The sequence below is a fragment of the Otolemur garnettii genome, unplaced genomic scaffold, assembly GCF_000181295.1.
Source record: "Otolemur garnettii isolate 467f Iridium unplaced genomic scaffold, OtoGar3 scaffold00018, whole genome shotgun sequence".
Taxonomy (NCBI): domain Eukaryota; kingdom Metazoa; phylum Chordata; class Mammalia; order Primates; family Galagidae; genus Otolemur; species Otolemur garnettii.
The window spans coordinates 3,703,313-3,721,207 of NW_003852413.1; the positions used below are offsets into that span (position 1 = coordinate 3,703,313).

At 46.4% G+C, this 17,895-nt stretch overlaps 1 protein-coding gene across 2 annotated transcripts in view; it reads left to right on the forward strand.

The window, feature by feature from the left end:
* The window catches only part of CYTH1 (cytohesin 1), a 57,331-nt gene that overhangs the window by 35,668 nt on the left and 3,768 nt on the right, over positions 1–17,895 (forward strand). Inside the window, exons 4-12 of one of the 2 annotated variants that reach the window (XM_003786564.3) lie at positions 1,126–1,192; positions 1,511–1,629; positions 1,997–2,077; positions 3,169–3,281; positions 4,672–4,820; positions 5,544–5,655; positions 11,617–11,693; positions 16,216–16,287; positions 17,149–17,303. In XM_003786564.3, the coding sequence (XP_003786612.3) occupies positions 1,126–1,192; positions 1,511–1,629; positions 1,997–2,077; positions 3,169–3,281; positions 4,672–4,820; positions 5,544–5,655; positions 11,617–11,693; positions 16,216–16,287; positions 17,149–17,303 (945 nt within the window). Of the gene's footprint in view, positions 1–1,125; positions 1,193–1,510; positions 1,630–1,996; positions 2,078–3,168; positions 3,282–4,671; positions 4,821–5,543; positions 5,657–11,614; positions 11,694–16,215; positions 16,288–17,148; positions 17,304–17,895 lie in introns of both variants that reach the window. The other variant, XM_023510987.1, reaches the window with a different exon arrangement.

Below are 17,895 nucleotides of genomic sequence, written 5' to 3' on the forward strand. Positions count from 1 at the left end.
CAGGAGTTGGAGGTTGCTGTGAGCTGTGATGCCATGGCACTCTACCCAGGGGGATAGCTTGAGGCTCTGTCTCAAAAAAAAAAAAAAAGTTAAGTATAGGGGCTGGGCACGGTGGCTCATGCTTGTAATCCTAGCACTCTGGGAGGCCAAGGTGGGCAGATTACCTGAGCTCACAGGTTCAAGACCAGCCTGAGTGAGACCTCATCTCTAAAAATAGCTGGGCGTTGTGGCGGGCACCTATAGTCTCAGCTACTTGGGAGGCTGAGGTAAGAGAATCACTTGAGCTCAAGAGTTTGAGGTTGCTATGAGCTATGACACCATGGCACTCTACCGAGGGTGACAAAATGACACTCTGTCTCAAAAAAAAAAAAAGTTAAGTATAAATGTACCATATGTCCCAGTAGTGTCCTCCCCTGGGTCTCTACCCAAGAGAGACAAAAATGCATCCACACGAAGATGTGTACACAGGTGCTGATAGCAGCCTCATGCATGGTAGCCTCGGGCGGCCAGCAGCCTCCATGTCTATCACCTGGTGAGTGGTAAACAGACGGCCACACTCCCAGGGCAGAGCAGGGCTGGCGCTCACTGTGACCCAGAGGAACCTGGAAAGGTGCTAAGCAAAAGAAGCCAGATGTGAAAGTTGAAATATTTTATGATTCTGTTTATCTGAAATGTCCAGGGTAGATAAATCCATGGAGGTAGAAAATAAAATAGATGAATAGTTGCCTGGCAGAGGTAGAAGGGGGGATTAACTGTAAATGGGCGTGAGGACTTGTATTGGGATGATGAAATGTTCTAAAACTGGATGTGGTGATGGCTGCACGACTCAGCTCGCTAAAAATTATTCAGATACACTTAAAATAGATATATTATTTGATAAGTAAATTATACCTTGATAAACCTTAAAAAATCAGGTTGAAAAAGTAAACCACTGATCGGGGGTAGAAGGAGTACAGTGAGCATGTGCTGAGTCAGGGGCCTGTTGTAGTTAGGTCGGCCTGTTGCTTTCTTGGACGAATCGTTCAAAAATGCCCGTAAGTCAGTGGATGCTATGGGAATTACATTAGTCTTTCAACATTTCACACTTGCCGAAGTACTGAAATGGCCATGATGGTTGTTTTACAGGAAAAACATGCAGAGGAACAAGCAGGTAGCCATGGGCAGGAAAAAATTTAATATGGACCCTAAAAAGGTAAGTGAGCAGGAAGTGGCAGTAGCCCGCAGTCTTTAAGGTGGGGTGTCCCACAGTGCTCCGATGGGACCCAGGGCGTCTTCCCCAAACGTTCAGGCCTCACTGCCATTTTGTAGAGCACGTGTCCTGCAGTAAACCTGAGCTGTCCTGGGTTGTAGGCCCTGGCTCCTAAACTATGACCCCCAGACCCTTCAGTGGGCAGACATTTAGGAGATGGCCTGGGCCCAGTGCTCCCACCCCCGTTCCTTCCTCCGCCTTTCCCCCTTCTTTCTTGCTGTTTGTCAGCTCAGTGTCATTGGTCTATCTGTCCTCCCCTAGGGGATCCAGTTCTTAATAGAGAATGATCTGCTGAAGAACACATGTGAAGACATTGCCCAGTTCTTGTATAAAGGCGAAGGGCTCAACAAGACAGCCATTGGTGACTACCTGGGGGAGAGGTAAGGCCTCCCAGATGTGAGCCTGCTAGAGCAGGCCGGTTGTGAATCAACAGCGAAACCAGCTCCCAGCGGCCCGCGTTCCCCGGGGAGTATTCATTCATCCAGTAGCCACACTGGCATTGAGGGCAGCTGTTTGGGGAAGAGTCGTTGGTCTCTCTGCGACTGTGGGAAACCTTGCTTGGTTACCAGTAAGCAGAGCTACCAGGCTTCTTGCTGCCTATTGGTGTGGGTGGCTGTCTGGGCAGCCACATGACCCCGGGATGCAGTGTGGGAGACAGTGCCCAACTGCGAATGGGGATGGGTCTGAGATTCCCAGTGTCCCCATCTGACTCCTGCTTTCTCCCCTTCTTCTGTCTTTCCTTGGTAGAGATGAATTTAACATCCAGGTTCTTCATGCGTTTGTGGAGTTGCACGAGTTCACCGACCTCAACCTTGTCCAGGCACTACGGTGAGTGTTCTCAGGCAAGCACTTAGGAAGGAGTGGGAAGTAAACCTCTGATTGTGTGTGTGTGTCCTGGGTGGCATTTAATTGAAATTATATATCTTTGGGGATTATGTTGACTATCTTGATCTATTTTGAAGGAAAGCAATCTATTGCCCTGTGCAGATCCTATTAAAAAACTCTTCCTCGGGCCTTACATTTAAAGTTTCAGAAATTGGGGAAGAGGAGAGAGAGGGGAGGGGAGAGAGCAAATGGGAGAAGGGAGGGTATTCAGGGGGACCTCACCTAATGTACATGATGCATTGGTACGTTTCAAAACTATTAAGAAATGAGTACAATTGTGATGGATGTGTTACTCGGTTCAGTGTAAACATTTCACATTGTATATGGAAGCAGTACCCTGAACCCCATAAATGCATCAATGTACAAAGTTGTGATTTAATAAAAAATTAATTACAAAAAAAGTTTCAGAAATTAATGAATACTTAAATTTTTCCAATCTTTAAGTTAAAAAATCCTTTAATTTCTTGTCATAGACTAAATAGTAGTGAGTTTCATTTTAGAAAGGACAGAGTAAACTCTAATTTTTTGCTAAATCTGTTACCTCGTGCTTTTTGAGAAATTGTTCTGTATTTTCGCTGCTGTGGGCATAAGTAATACCTTTTGTGCTGCCGTTTGGAAGGATGAAAGTAGTTCAGAATTAAGCCTGTTGACCGTGGGTCCCTCTGTGACTTTCGGGGATCAAGTTTGATGCTTTGATGAGATACTCTTCTCTTCTACTGCTGTCCCATCTTGTTTCCTGGAAGCAGAATTTGTTTAAAATGAGCATTGTCGGTATTCTAGTCTTGTGTGTTATTCTGAGAACTATTCTTTTAAATAGGAAAATCTTAATGTTTCACTTTTTCTTGAGTACTTCACTTTTGATTGAGATAACAGTGATGTGGAATGGTCAGCTGACGTCTGTCCAGCGCGACCGAGGGCAGCAGCCCGGCAGGTCTCCCTTTACTCCTTCACGTTAACGTCACCAGCAGTTGGACGGTTCACAGAGAAGTGATGTGTTTCCCCAAGTCCTGGAACCCATTGTCTTCACCACTCAGGCAGTTCCTGTGGAGCTTCCGCCTGCCAGGAGAGGCCCAGAAGATTGACCGGATGATGGAGGCGTTTGCCCAGCGGTACTGTCAGTGCAACAACGGGGTGTTCCAATCCACGGGTAAGTGAGAACCTCTGTCCTGGCTTACTGTGGGCATTTTACACTAGATTCTTTTCTTGGCCCTGGATAATCACTAAAAAGGCTGAAGATTCCTAGATTGATGCCTACAGACATTTATTTAATGGTATTTCTAGTAGTAAAAATTTGGAAATAATCCAAAGTCCAGTGGTAAGGCACTAGGAATATGAATTGTAGTACCTCTGAAGTATGAAATACACAACTAGTATAAACTATGTTTTTATAAAGAATTTTATTGAGGCTTGGCACCTGTAGCTCAGCAGCTAGGGCACCAGTCACATACACAGGAACTGGCAGGTTCAAATCCAGCCCAGGCCTGCCAAACAACAATGACAATTACAGCCAAAAAATAGCCAGGCATTGTGGTGGGTGCCTGTAGTCCCAGCTACGTGGTAGGCTGAGGCAAAAGAATCACTTGAGCTGGCTCGGTGCCTGTGGCTCAAGTGGCTAAAGCACCAGCCACATACACCTAAGGTGGCAGGTTCGAATCCAGCCTGGGCCTGCCAAACAACAGTGATGGCTGCAACCAAAAAATAGCCAGGCGTTGTGGCAGGCACCTGTGGTCCCAGCTACTTGGGAGCCTGAGGCAGGAGACTCGCTTGAGCCCAGGAGTTGGAGGTTGCTGTGAGCTATGATGCCACAGCACTCTACCCAGGGGGACAGCTTAAGACTCTGTCTCCAAAAAAGAATTTTTATTAACATGGGAAAATGATAATAAGATTAACAAAAAAGCACATATACATACACACACACACAAAAATGTATACACATTTTAAGAAAGGAAGAAAACTATATTAAAATTGTAATACTCAGGTCACATTTGATTGACTTCTGCAGTTATAAGATGATACACAATAACAAACAGTATTGGTTTATGTCACATATTTCAATTTTAATAAGGTGTTTTCCTTTCTTAAAACATGTATTTTTTTTTTGCACCCTCTTTCTATGCTTAATTCCAGTTGTGCTACAGTATGTGTCAGATAAATTTCTGATGTATTTTACATAGGCACATGTGTATAAAGGAAATAAAGCCAAATAAGTTATTACCAGGAGTAGGATTGTAGGTAATTAGCGTTCTTTTTTTATACATTGTGTTGTTTTTGAGATCTTCTGCAGTGTACATACTCTTTTTCTTCAGTTGGAAAAAATAAGCATCTTTAGGTCTTGAACACTTTACGTACGTTTTGTGCCTGGGTCCTTGCAGATAGCAGTACGCCCTAATGTACCCACATGTGTGGGGTCATCCCGCTCTTTTGAGAGCATGGCTTTTTATTCCTGATTTCATCTGGCATTTCTTGTTCTTCTGGGTGGGCTGTTTCTGATCATCCACCCATACAGTGGCTCTCCTGTGCTCTTCTCTTGTCTTTAGACACTTGTTATGTCCTTTCCTTTGCCATTATCATGTTGAACACCAGCCTGCACAACCCCAATGTTAAAGATAAGCCCACTGTGGAGCGGTTCATCGCCATGAATCGAGGCATCAACGATGGAGGAGACCTGCCCGAGGAGCTGCTGCGGGTAAGCATGGCCTCTGTTCTAGTCAGGGAAGTTGGGCTGGGCAGGGTAGCTCACATCTGTAATCCAGCACTCTGGGAGGCCGAGGCAGGTGGATCGCGTGAGCTCAGGACCAGCTTGAGCAAAGGCGAGACCCCCATCTCTACTAAAAATAGAAAAACTAGCTGGGCATTGTGGAAGGTGCAACTTGGGAAGTTGAGGCAAGAGGATCACATGAACCCAAGAGTTTGAGGTTGCTGAGAGCTATGATGATGCCATGGCACTCTACCCAAGGTGACAGAGTGAAACTCTTACTCAAAAAAAAATAAAAAAAAGAAAAGAAAAAAGAACACTGGGAACAAGATCTTTTTTTTGTAAGAGAGGAGAAAGACATAGGATTTATCAAGTGTCTGCTCTTTTAATTCATTCAATTCTTGAATTTCATTAAGAAATTCATAGTGAGGCCCAGGAAGCAGGAAGGGAATAGTGGTTTGTAAATCTGAAACTAAAGCCTTGAATAGATGTCAGCTGCTCTCTTTTTCTCCTAGTTATCCAGTGGGCATCTTACTTATCTTGTCCCTGAGAGCTCCTTGAAAACAGAATGGCCACGCTGCAGTCTCAGTGCCTAGCAGGGTGCGTGGCTCACTGTGGGCACACAGTGAATGCTTGTAGAGTGAATGAAGAGGAAGGGGAGGAAGAAAAGACATCTCCAGAGTCAGAGACATGCAGTTTCCTCTTTTATCTCAGAATCTGTATGAGAGCATAAAAAATGAACCCTTTAAAATCCCGGAAGATGATGGGAATGACCTCACTCACACGTTCTTCAACCCCGACCGAGAGGGCTGGCTGTTGAAACTGGGTAAGTGATGTCTCTGGGACAGGCCCTTCATGCAAGGACACAGGCAGAAAGGCACATGCATGTGATGTGAGGAAGGGGTGGCTTTGGGGGCACTTGGGAGAGACTTTGGTAGGAGTTCTACTCTTGACAAAGGTCCACATCCAGAAAGGAAATGACGTGCACAGTCAGTGCCCCGGGGGCAGATTCCGGCCCACCGTCAATATCGCCCTCGTATATTTATTTGTGTTCCACTTGTCGCTCTTGACTCCACCGGCCAGGTGTTTCACGGTGGTGCCCTGAGGGCCTAGTTCCCCTTCCCTGTCCCCTGAACCAGGGGGAGGGTGGCCAGCCTCGTCCATCTTTCTACTTTGGTCACCCACACGTGTATCTGGCGCTCCTGCCCCACCCCAGCGCATCATCACCACCTCTGCATCTGGCTCCCACAGGCAGTGTGCATGGCAAACCCAGGGCCTTTGGCTGCCTCGCACCCCACAGCACTGTTACTCATTCTCGGGCAGTGGTTTGTTGTTTTTTTTTCCCCCCTCTCCTTTCCAGTCCCAATCAGCCACATTAATGATTTTGTTCATTCAGAAAAGTTGAAAATACATTTCTGTTCCCTCTGCTAAAAGTGAGCTTGTGTTGAGACTTGTGGTCATGCCTTGCCACGCAGCTGACAAAGTAACCAAAGGAAAAAAAATTAGTAGTTTCCATACACATTCCTACCCACATCTGCTGATTTCAGTAATTATTTCAGAACACACAGAGTGCTCTAGACTCTCTGGACGTAATAATGTCACTTTTTAGCCCCTGAGAGTCCTTTTTTATCTGCTTTCTTCTGCTTTGGCTTTGACAAGTTGGATGCCCACATTAGCAAGGAGTGCTCCATTCTTAGGACCCTCTTTCACTGTCTCAGTCACTTGCCCCAAGGAGTAGAAGTCATTGCTCTTTTGGCCATTACTGACGCATCTGGGCAGGCTAAAATGGACTCTTTTATTTCTGACTAGTTCAGATAGCAGTAGGATATACATTTCCTTTTAAAAACATATCCGAAGTTCTTATGCTTACCTGTAAAGACTTAATTCATAAATTCCCCTTAAAGCACTGCTTCACTGAGTGGAGCTTTAGGTATCTCTTGACCTGGCCATTGTTCCATGTATCTTTGAGCCAGTAGAATCTTTGAAGTTAAGACTCTAAAATTACTAACCCACAGGTAACCTTCTGCTCCACATTCTCATTTTCAAGAGGATGGAGGTAAAAGGAAGCCTACGAGAAATTTTTAGTGTGTCCAAGTTCGAATTTGCTCCTCCCTCCAGTGAAATTTGTTTAAACGCTAATGCTAAGTGTTAGCTTTGACAGCCCAGATACTAAAATTGGAAGAGTACAAAGATTAACTCGGTTCTTCTACCAGGATGACATGCAAATTCATGAGGCATCCCCTATCTTTAAAAATAAAAAATGTAGCTAAATGTAACTCAGTTTTAGCTCATTGCTTTACTTTTTCTAAATGTCCATCAAACCCTTCTAAACTCTCAATACTGTGTTTTACTGTAGCACACTTAGAGTGCCCTCTTCATGTTCATGTGCTGCAGAAGGCAGGGCTTCCCACCTTCTGTAGCTGTGTGGATATGTCTGTGTATGCAAGTAGCCGTAAGAGTGTGTATTCTTGTGTATACACATATGTACACGTGTCTTCATGGGTATGTGTGTGTGCATTCTTACACACACGTTAAAAAGGGGCAGCCGTCTAAGGAAAGGCATTGAATTTTCTTTGCTTCCTTTGCTCTGGATTCTGGATGTACCAATAATGTTGGCTTTGGAAAATCTGATTTGTAGCATCTTTGGGGCCAGGTTTTCAGTAGCACCTTGAATCTTGCCTTGACCAGGTGAGACGTGGCACGTTAAGCTGCGCCCCTGTTTCTGTGCCAGACAGCAGCAGGGGGTCACCTGCCCTGCAGGGTCTGTAGTTCAGCCCCCTCTTCAGGCAGACATGAATGTGACTGATAGACTGCACTTTTAAGATTAAGGAATTGGGTTTAATTTCTTTGTTTTAATTTTCTTTTCTCCCTCATTTGTATGTTTCCATGATTTTGGCTCTCCTTTTCCTTGCCCCAAACTCCAGGAGGTATGTAACCCCTCACCCTGCTCGCTTGCTCTGCCTAGGCCACTGTCATTGCTGCAGCATTTTCTTATTTTGTTATTTTTGGTTATTTTGTTTTTTAATTGCTGGTGGTAGTGTTAATGCTGCTTCTAACTGAACGCACAGTCCCTAGGGAACTGGTCAGGATGGGGGTTTGTCCCAGGCGTAGTGTGCAGTGCAGCAGACAGCTGGGCACCTAGCACGCAGCAGTTGGCTGGCTGGGTGCAGTAACACAAGGAGAGTGCTAAGAGTGAGTTTGGACAAAGCAGAGCAAGTATATTCATTGCATTTTCACTTGGAATTACTGGCCAGGCATGTGGTGTGTTTGTTGAATTCAAATTGACGCACATGAATCTACTTGATTGAAAGTAATTTCTGGAGTGGGGAAGAGGAGGAGGAAGGGAGTGAAGTCTTGACTTCCCAAAGCCATGCGCTTCTGACACACCATGATTGCAAAGCAAATTAGGAAAAGCATTGAACTGGATGACATTTAAGACACTTGCCTTTGCATGAAAAAGGGAAATGATGTTTTCTAAATTCACACTGATGCCTAATTCTTCTCAAAAGCACCCAAAAACCAAAAACCCCTTCCTGAAGTCCTTGTATTTAACTCCCAGGGTGTCAGGAAGGGCATCACAGCCTCAGCTGTGTCTTTGCCTGGCTTTGTTTTACTCCCTCCTGGTTTTCAGGGAGCTGTTGTTAAAACTTCAAATCAGCCCCCTAGTTACATTGTGGTATCTAGTCTCCATGTGCTGATTTGGGGGAAACATTCTCCCATCCCAAAAGCTCCTCAGGTTTGTGCCAAAGCGTTTCTCAGGCAGAGCTGTACTTAAAAAGAAGAGCCCCACACGTTGACATTTATTCACACATTTTAGGGACCTGCCAGGTTGTTCTCAAACGTAGGGAAGATGGCATCTGGCCTTGATACCTGAGGGGCCAGAGGGGCATGAGGAGCCATGCAAGGGAGGTGTCCTGTGAGTTCCACAGGGACTGTCCTAGGCACGCATTGATCTGTCTGCTTGTTTCATGTCTGTTTTTCTTTCCACGTGGAAACGTTCCCCATGGGCCTGCAGTGATGCTTTATAATAGAGGTATCTGTAATGCAATAAATTGTCCAGGGGAAATAATCAAGCTTTTGTAATCAGGCAGAAAATTTCTTCTGGCTTTGCTTTTTCTCCTCGATTTCCTTCCATCTTGTTCCTTTTGGCATCTGACCTGCTTTTTCCATGATCTCCTAAGTCCGAGTGTCCCGGGCTAGTGTCCTGTGGCAGACTGCATGGGCGGTCACTCGGGTTGATGTTCCTTTGGCCTGCGTGGAGAACCAGAGGCCCCAGGCTGGCAACCCACGTCCTCAGAGTCTGAGTGGGGAGAGGGGCTCTTTCTAAGGACAGATTTGCTCTAATTCTGAATCATTCCTTATCTTCTTTCTCCTCCTTATTTATGGTGATTCTGCCCAGCATTCCTGTTTACCACATGCATGTCATATTATCCATTTATGTTTTTTTCTGAATTCGTGCCATATAACCCTTGGGGACCAGAGGCACATGCTCACATAAAACTCACAGCTCACTGAGTTTGGAGGAGAGAGTCTCAATTTGCTTGCACACGGTGGATGGGGTGGCCCATGCTTACTGCGAACTCCCTCACGTGACCTCGGTCTGTGTCTCACAGAATCTTGGCAGTTATTGATCAGCCACTTAAGCCTCCCAGAGCTGAGGCATGCAGACAGAGCAGAAAACGAGACTAACAGTACTTACCTGCCAGGGCCTGCACTGGACATTTTCTCTCTGTGACAATATTTGCATTCATCCCTTTGTTTCTCTGGTGTGAGAATGCAGGCAGGTCCTGGCAGTTGGACACAGTCCTTATAAGACCACCCTCTCAGCTCACTTGTTTGTGATGAGGGCAAGAGAGAAGGCACAATCGGGTGGGACAAGACTTGTGACCCATTATCCTTGCTTTTTATGAATATTGGGAAAGTGATGCTTTCTGTAGGTTAAGTCTTAGCCAAAGAACATTGGCCTCAAAAGAGCAAGGCATAGAAGTGTTTCTAGAATGCCATGCATAACTTAACTAACATAACTTAATCCCTAGCATGCTTTAGGGATTTATTTATTTATTTATTTATTTATTTTTAGAGACAGGGTCTTGTCATGTTGCCCAGGCTGGCCTTGACCTCCTGGGCTCAAGCAGTTCTCCCACCTTAGCCTCCTGAGCAACTGGCATCACAGGCATGTACCACTGTACCTGGTAGGGATAATTCATGGGTGGTTCATTATTTGGTCGAGGTTTTCCTTTGACTCGAGGGAAGTGTGGGAAAAGGGAGGCTAATGATCCTGATCTGAGCGCAGGGTGCGGCTTCCTTCAGAGTGGCATAGTGAAGGTTTTCCTCTTTAGTATCCATCTTTTTTTTTTTTTTTTTTTTGAGACAGAGCCTCAAGCTGTCCCCCTGGGCAGAGTGCCGTGGCATCACAGCTCACAGCAACCTCCAACTCCTGGGCTCAAGCGAGTCTCCTGCCTCCGCCTCCCAAGTAGCTGGGACCACAGGCGCCCGCCACAACGCCCGGCTATTTTTTGGTTGCAGCCATCATCGTTGTTTGGTGGGTCCAGGCTGGGGATACGAACCCGCCACCTTAGGTGTACGTGGCTGGCGCCTTAGCCGGTTGAGCTATAGGCGCCGAGCCATAGTATCCATCTTTGCATAAAAATGGCATCCATATTTTTTATCGAAGCTTGGCGCCTGTGGCTCTTGGGCTAAGGCGCCAGCCACATACACCTAAGGTGGCAGGTTCGAATCCAGCCCGGGCCCGCCAAACAACAATGACGGCTGCAACCCAAAAATAGTCGAGTGTTGTGGCAGGTCCCTGTGGTCCCAGCTACTTGGGAGGCTGAGGCAGGAGATTCGCTTGTGCCCAGGAGTTGGAGGTTGCTGTGAGCTGTGATGTCACGGCACTCTACCCAGGGGGACAGCTTGAGATATATATATATATATTTTTTTTTTTTTTTTTAATTGAGAAATACTGCAAAGGACTAAGGGGGCCCCCTTGCCACTTCCCAGCTGCCACCACTGGTGCTATTTGGCCTATGGCCTCCTCTGCCAACTGTTTTTGTTAATAAGCTCAGGCAAAAAGTCCAGAACTGAAAAGACTCCCGAGCCAGCCTCTTCTCACAAGTTGATTCTTGCTGAGTGAAGGAGTCGTGCTTTGATTCCACCCAGCCTCTGGGGAGATGTTATTTTCAGGACATTAGCCCAGGAGGCTAAAAGCCAGTGTAGAAGTTCAGTCTGATCCAGAAGGTGAGGTGGAGCGAGGAGTAGGGGAGTTAGCGTCCTGTCCCAAGGAGAGTGCAGATTCAAGTGTTACGGGCTTGCGGTGTCCCATTCCTGCTGCCCATCCCCACTTCCAGTGAGACGCCCCCTGCATCCCCTCTGCCCAAGCTGCTGGTCAGTGGCAGCGTGGCCTACGCCAGGATGCTGCCCTCCTGCTTTCTCTCTGACGATTTCACCACACAGGCTTTGTGCTGCGGGTCCTCCAGCCCCGGCAGCGCATCGCTGTCATTACCGCCCCTGGGCTTTTCCTCCCCAAACCCATGCGCTCTCATCTCGCTGTCCTGATTTCATCTCCGAGCATCACCTAGATGCGCTTGCTTCGCTTGTACCCACAGGCTTCCACTCTGTGAAAGATGCTTCTGTTCTGGCTCTGTGTCTCGTTACCGATGTAAATAATTTGTGGTCTGAATGTTCTCCTGACGCCCAGCTCCCCTCCCCCAGAAGAGAGCTTTGTGTGCAGCAGAGCCTCCCCTCGCCCACTTGTCTCTGCGAACATGTATCTCTCTTTGTTCTACAGGTGGCAGGGTAAAGACCTGGAAAAGACGCTGGTTCATTCTGACTGACAACTGCCTTTACTACTTTGAATATACCACGGTGAGCACCTGCTGGTCAGCCTTGGGACTAGGGATGAGCCAGGCCTCCGTTTCCAAACAGTTGTGTCAGGCATGATTGGAGGAGGCAGGGGGGAGACAGCCAGATGTGTCCTTCTGCATCTTTAGGGGTTAAGGCAAAATCTACTCAAAGTAGAGGAACTAAGGTAAATCTCAGAATGGGGGTGCTGAGTCCTTGGAAAGGAACTGCGGAGCACAGCAGGCGTCGCTTCCTGATGGGCCGGAGGCGCCTGCGGCAGGCAGAGAGGCACCAGTGTACACACAGTGTTTGGAGTCAGGCTAGAAAGAATGGACTTGCATCAGTTGCCAAGAAAGAGTTTGTGGCCCTATTGAAAGGGACATGGAAAGAAAAGAATCATGATTTGGAGAATTAAGATTTTCTGGGGCAGCAGAAATGCTAAAGGACTTGATTCAGAAGAAACCGCCCAAGGGATAAAATACATAATGAGGGAAAAGAAAGGAAGTGAACTGGGAGAAGTTGAATTGAGAGGATCTGGAGTTGTAAGAATTGAAGTTTTCTGGCTCAGCGCCCGTATCTCAGTGGGTAGAGTGCCGGCCACATATACCAGAGCTGGCAGGTTCAAACCTGGCCCAGGTCTGCTAAACAACCGTGACAACTACAACAAAAAAAGTAGCTGGGTGTTGTGGCAGGTGCCTATAATCCCAGCTACCTGGGAGGCTGAGGCAAGAGAATCGCTTAAGCCCAAGAGTTTGAAGTCGCTGTGAGCTATGATGCTACGGTATCGAGGGCAATGAACGTAGTAAGATTCTGTCTCAAAAAAAAAAAAAAGAATTGACGTTTTCTTGAACTGTGGAAGTTTTTTTGGTTTTTATTCAGTGGCAGACTTACGACTGCAGGTGTGTGTTGCACACACGGTGGCCACAGTGGTACAGGCAGGTGGGTTGAATTGCATACGCCCTTCATTGCCACCCTGTCTGTGCCCCTTTGGTATATAGCAGGTGAGCATGAACATTATAAAATGAAACTGCCCAGAGCTCCTCTGAGCAGAGCGCCCAGGAAGCTGGCTGGTAGTGGTCGCTGCTCACACCGCAGCCCCCACGCTGGAGACTTCATGTTCTTTTGTTTCTGTCCCTCCTCTCAGTCATCAGAAGAGCACAGTGGTTATACTGCTGGCAGCATTGGACTTGTGTCTTGAAATAACCCAAAGCAGTTGAGGTCTCCAGCTATATTCTCACTGTGTAAATTATCCTCCCTGAGAAGATTAAAACTTAGAAGTATCTTTCTAGGCTCGGCGCCTGTAGCTCAACCGGCTAAGGCTCCAGCCACGTACACTTAAGGTGGCGGGTTCGAATCCAGCCCAGACCCGCCAAACAACAATGATGGCTGCAACCAAAAAATAGCCAGGTGTTGTGGCGGGCGCCTGTGGTCCCAGCTACTTGGGAAGCGGAGGCAGGAGACTCGCTTGAGCCCAGGAGTTGGAGGTTGCTGTGAGCTGTAATGCCACGGCACTCTACCCAGGCGGACAGCTTGAGGCTCTGTCTCAAAAAAAAAAAAAAAGAAGAAGTATCTTTCTAATAAGGGTAGAACAAATGGTGCTTAAGTGAGAAATTAAAGTCCAGGTCACATTTAGGGCCAGCTTATCAGGGGCCAGGACTCAGGCTCAGTTTCACTGCTGTTAGGAGGGAAGGTGGGTTCCGTCGCCGTTAACACTGCTCTCACATCAGACATGAGCTTCATAACAGTATCAGGCTATAAATCAGAGTCACTCATTCCAATGGCGTACTGTGTATTATGATATTAAATAATTTACACAGGAATTCTGACCAGAATTATGTGTGTCAGAGGGGCTAAACCCAGGCCAGGCATCTTTAATATAGTCTTTTCATATGTGCGACTGATACACTTCAAATATATAAAATAATGGAAAAGTCCCTGTTTCACTCCTCAAAATAACCCACTATGGGGCGGCACCCATGGCTCAAGGGAGAAGGACGCCAGCCCCAGGTGCCAGAGGTGGTGGTTTCAAACCCAGCCTCGGCCAAAAACTGCAAAAAAAAAAAATAACCACTATGAACAGGTTGGTAAATTTCTTTCTGTTTTGTTTACCTTTCCACCCCATATTTTGCCTTTTTGTTGAAGATATCTACATTAATGACGTCTTTGATGTCTTGTTTGGATTTTTTTCACTGTCTTCTGGATCCAAATAAAACACATACAGGCTTCTAAGCAGTGTGCTCCTTAAGCACTAGGAGACGAGAGTACTGTAGCTCCTCATGATGCAGACTGTGGTGGTGTCACCTTAATTCAGTCCAGCAACATTAATTCAGTGAAAGGCCAGCATTATATCATCAGGAGAAATGAAGGCACCTCCTAAGATGAAGAGGGAGTTGTCGGTGGTAGGTTGAAACTTCCAAACAGAGAGTGTGGCACTATCTATCTCACAGAGAGCAAAAAACTAGTAAAGATGAGTGGGGAAAAACAGTAGCCAGGCTAGGGAAGGGGCATGAGTAATTCAGTGAACTCCAGCCACAGGCAGGAGGGAATTTGCAGCCCCGGCTGGAGTCGAGTGGAGGGCACCAGGCTCCCGGCCCTGGCAGCTGAGGGTACCCTCTGGCGGGGAGGAGGGCAGGCTGGTGGGAATTGTTATTTTGCCCCCTCTGATCGAAGAGGGGCAAGATCTACAGCTAGGTAGAAGTTGGTCATGAAAAAACAAGATTCACTTACTGTGACACAGGCAGAGGATCAGGACTGTATATTCAGTTGGGAAAACAGCACAGGCTCCCGTAAGTACTGGATCTGCCCTGAAATGTGTGGAGCAGATTCTTTGTTGGAATTCACACTCTCAGAAGAGAGGTCAGAGCCCAGGGAGTGTCTTAGAGGAGCTCTCCTTCACTGTTGTTCTCTGAGGGGACTATGGAAAGTGCTGGAATGGAAAACACCCAGCCCTCTACCACAGGCCAGTGGTCAGAGATTCAGAGAGGAAGTCAGGAGTCGCTTGTGGGGTGACCAGAATAAGCAGGAAGCTAGAAAAGAGAGGGTGCAGTCTTAAAACAATTGAGAACCAAAATTTTATAATGTAGTTGTTGACCTGACACAGAGCTGACCGCACTCACACGCGGGCTGGTGCCGACGTAAACTTGAATATCGTGCTCATGCTAAAGTATACTTAATCATAGCACTAATACCAAATGTATACTTAGATGTAAAACTAATACTTAACTAGAAATTACAGCTACAAGATAGAGTATGAATGTTACAAACCTAGGCAATGCAAAAATGAAATAACAAAAAGCAGAAGGTAGGAGGAGGAAAGATGTGAAGAATTATGTTAATGTTTCTTATCTTTCAAAGCAAAGAGTCAAGAAATGCTGTTAAGTTGGGCATGGTGGCTCAAGTCTATAATCTCAGCACATTGGGAGGCTGAGGCAGGAGGATGGCTTGAGCCTGGGAGTTAGAGGCTGCCATGAGCAGCCTCAAAGCACACAGCTTTTTGATTACCTCAAAGCACCCCAGCTTTGGCAGCAGAGCAAGACCTTGTCTCTTAAAAAATAAAAATAAAAAAATTAAAAAGTAAAAAAAAATTTTTTAAACCGTTAAAAAGAATGGAACTTCTTAATGTTTTTCATAAGCTTTTTTATCTTAACTCAGAATTATTTTAGGAACTCTTCTGGTTAAGAAACATTTACTTTGAAGTTCAACATTTCTCCAGTTTCTGCTTCCATTATTTTTTCTATTAAATTTTGTAAAATTAAGATAGTTGGCACTAAAATATCCTATTTTCATAAAACCTTATTTTTCTCCCTCTCTCCACACAAAATACTTTCTTCCAATGTTGGCAGTAATAATTTAGGAATGATTGAGTCTGGAGTGTTTTAAAACCTTTTACCTTTGTTCTTTTCTGCAGTATTTTAAGGTCTTTTAATGAGCAATTATTTTTACAAAAACAAGGGTAATTGTTAAAGAAAAATCAGATAAGCCAAAGACATAGTGCTGGTCAAGGCTCTTCCTGGGGACACGATGATCCCCAGGCACACACGAGACATCAGTGAGGTGTGCCCAGGCCTGGTCCACTTCAGTTCCAGGCAAGGACCAAAGGCAAGAGAGCCCTTTCCACATTTGGGATTTTACTTGGCTGCCTAGGAGCTTAATATTTGTTTCCACCAGTGACTGTCTGATGGAAGTCTGCTGATGGGCTGCTCACACCAGAGGCTTGGAAGATGAGTGGGAGGGCGGAACCTTCTAGGGGAGGAGTGCCTGCACTTCCTACTGGGACCCCCACGGTCATGGCCAGACACGCTTGCAAGGCAGCTATTGAATTTCCTGGGCTTTGTACTTGAAAAAGACTTTGGGTTATAGGGATGACTGCCAGACGCTTCCTCATCCTCTTCTTGCTTGGGAACCTGACAGGTGGTCCCTCAGGATTTGTGAATTTCGTGTCATAGGAGGAGACAGGAGAGTCAGGATGGGTTGCTGGGGAGGAATAGAGCAGGATGCATGTCCTTAACTGGGTGGTGATGTCTCCCTTTCCTCACCTGTCCTGTAGGATAAGGAGCCCCGTGGCATTATTCCTTTAGAGAATCTGAGTATCCGAGAAGTAGAGGACTCCAAAAAACCAGTGAGTATTTTCATTGAGTGATTCTGGGGGAGGAAGGGAATGAGCGTGATGGTTTTGGAAAAGAAAGAAATTTCAAGGTTCCTTTAGAAAAAATAAAAATTAAAAAGTAGGCTGGGCACAGTGACTCACGCCTGTAATCCTAGCACAAGGCGGATGGATTGCTTGAGCTCGTGAGTTTGAGATCAGCCTGAGCAAAAAGTGAGACCCTGTCTCTACTAAAAGGAGAAAAAACTGAGGCAAGAGGGATCACTTGAGCCCAAGGGTTGGAGGTTGCTATGAGCTATGACGCCATGGCATTCTACCCAGGGTGACAGCTTGAGACTCTGTCTCAAAAAAATAAAATTAAAAAGTAGTACTAAATGTATTAAATCGATACATTTAATTTAGTCTAATTTATTGATAATCTTTAGCATCGAAGCCAAAGACGAGGCTCCACACCTCTGTCTGTCCTATCCGCTGTAGTATCTGTCACTGTCGCCTGACAGGTAGAAATTGTTCCTCCTTAGAGGGCATCAGGAAGCCCTCTTGATTATCAGGCAACTTACTTCATACCTTGTGACTCTTCAGAAATGGTTTTTGTTTTGGACCATCATGCTATTACTGTCTTGGCTTTAAAAAGGACTCAGTAGCCTGCAGTGCTCTCCATGTGTCCAGTTGATGTCTCTGCTAAGAAGCCCTGCGTGGCTCACATTCTCCACAATGTTGCTTTGAGGCTCCTCCTTCCCATAGGGAGTTTTACAATATTGCCTGTGTTTTGTGAAGGTCAAATAGCAAGTACTTTCGGAAATAAATCAAATCCCCATTTTCTGGTCAGTGGCTTTCTAAGACCTTTGTGCCACCTCTCCCTCTGTGACTTCCCAGAACTGCTTTGAGCTTTACATCCCTGACAACAAAGACCAGGTGATCAAGGCCTGCAAGACCGAGGCTGACGGGCGCGTGGTGGAGGGGAACCACACCGTGTACCGCATCTCTGCCCCCACGCCTGAGGAGAAGGAGGAGTGGATCAAGTGCATTAAGTAAGTGCTGTCTGGCAGGTGTAGACAGCTCAGTAGCGATAACCATCATGTTTTATAATCTGTTCCTCCCGTGAGAGACACCATTTTTCCATTTACAGCTGAGGAAACAGAGGCCCGTGGATGTTAAGTGGCATAGCTCCGTGCACCCCGTGATGTGAGAGATCTTTGGGGCTGTGAGGAGAGGGACTTGGGCAATGCAGTCCACTCCCCACTGGCACGTGAAGCCCTGCAGAGCTCTAGTAACTCCCCAGGGTGACTCAGCTGAGCGATGGAGATGCTGTCCAGGGCTCTGTGTGTGCCCAGCCTGACATGGCAAGTTTCTGGAAATATAATTTCCTGGACCTAATCAGCTTCTCCTCCTTAATGTTCTTCCCTTGGACTTGGGTGAAGCTGGGTCCAAACCACCACCCCTTCTTGTGTTAGGATCGGCACCAGGCATTCTGGCTTTTCATGTCTCATTGTCATTTCTTGTGAGGGCCCATCCTGGTTTTTCCCTCCTGGGTACTCCGCCCATCAGAACTGACCCTGCTGTTTTCCTCTGAGGCCCTGTATGACCACGAGATGGCCTTTCTCCCACCACCACTGTAGCCCT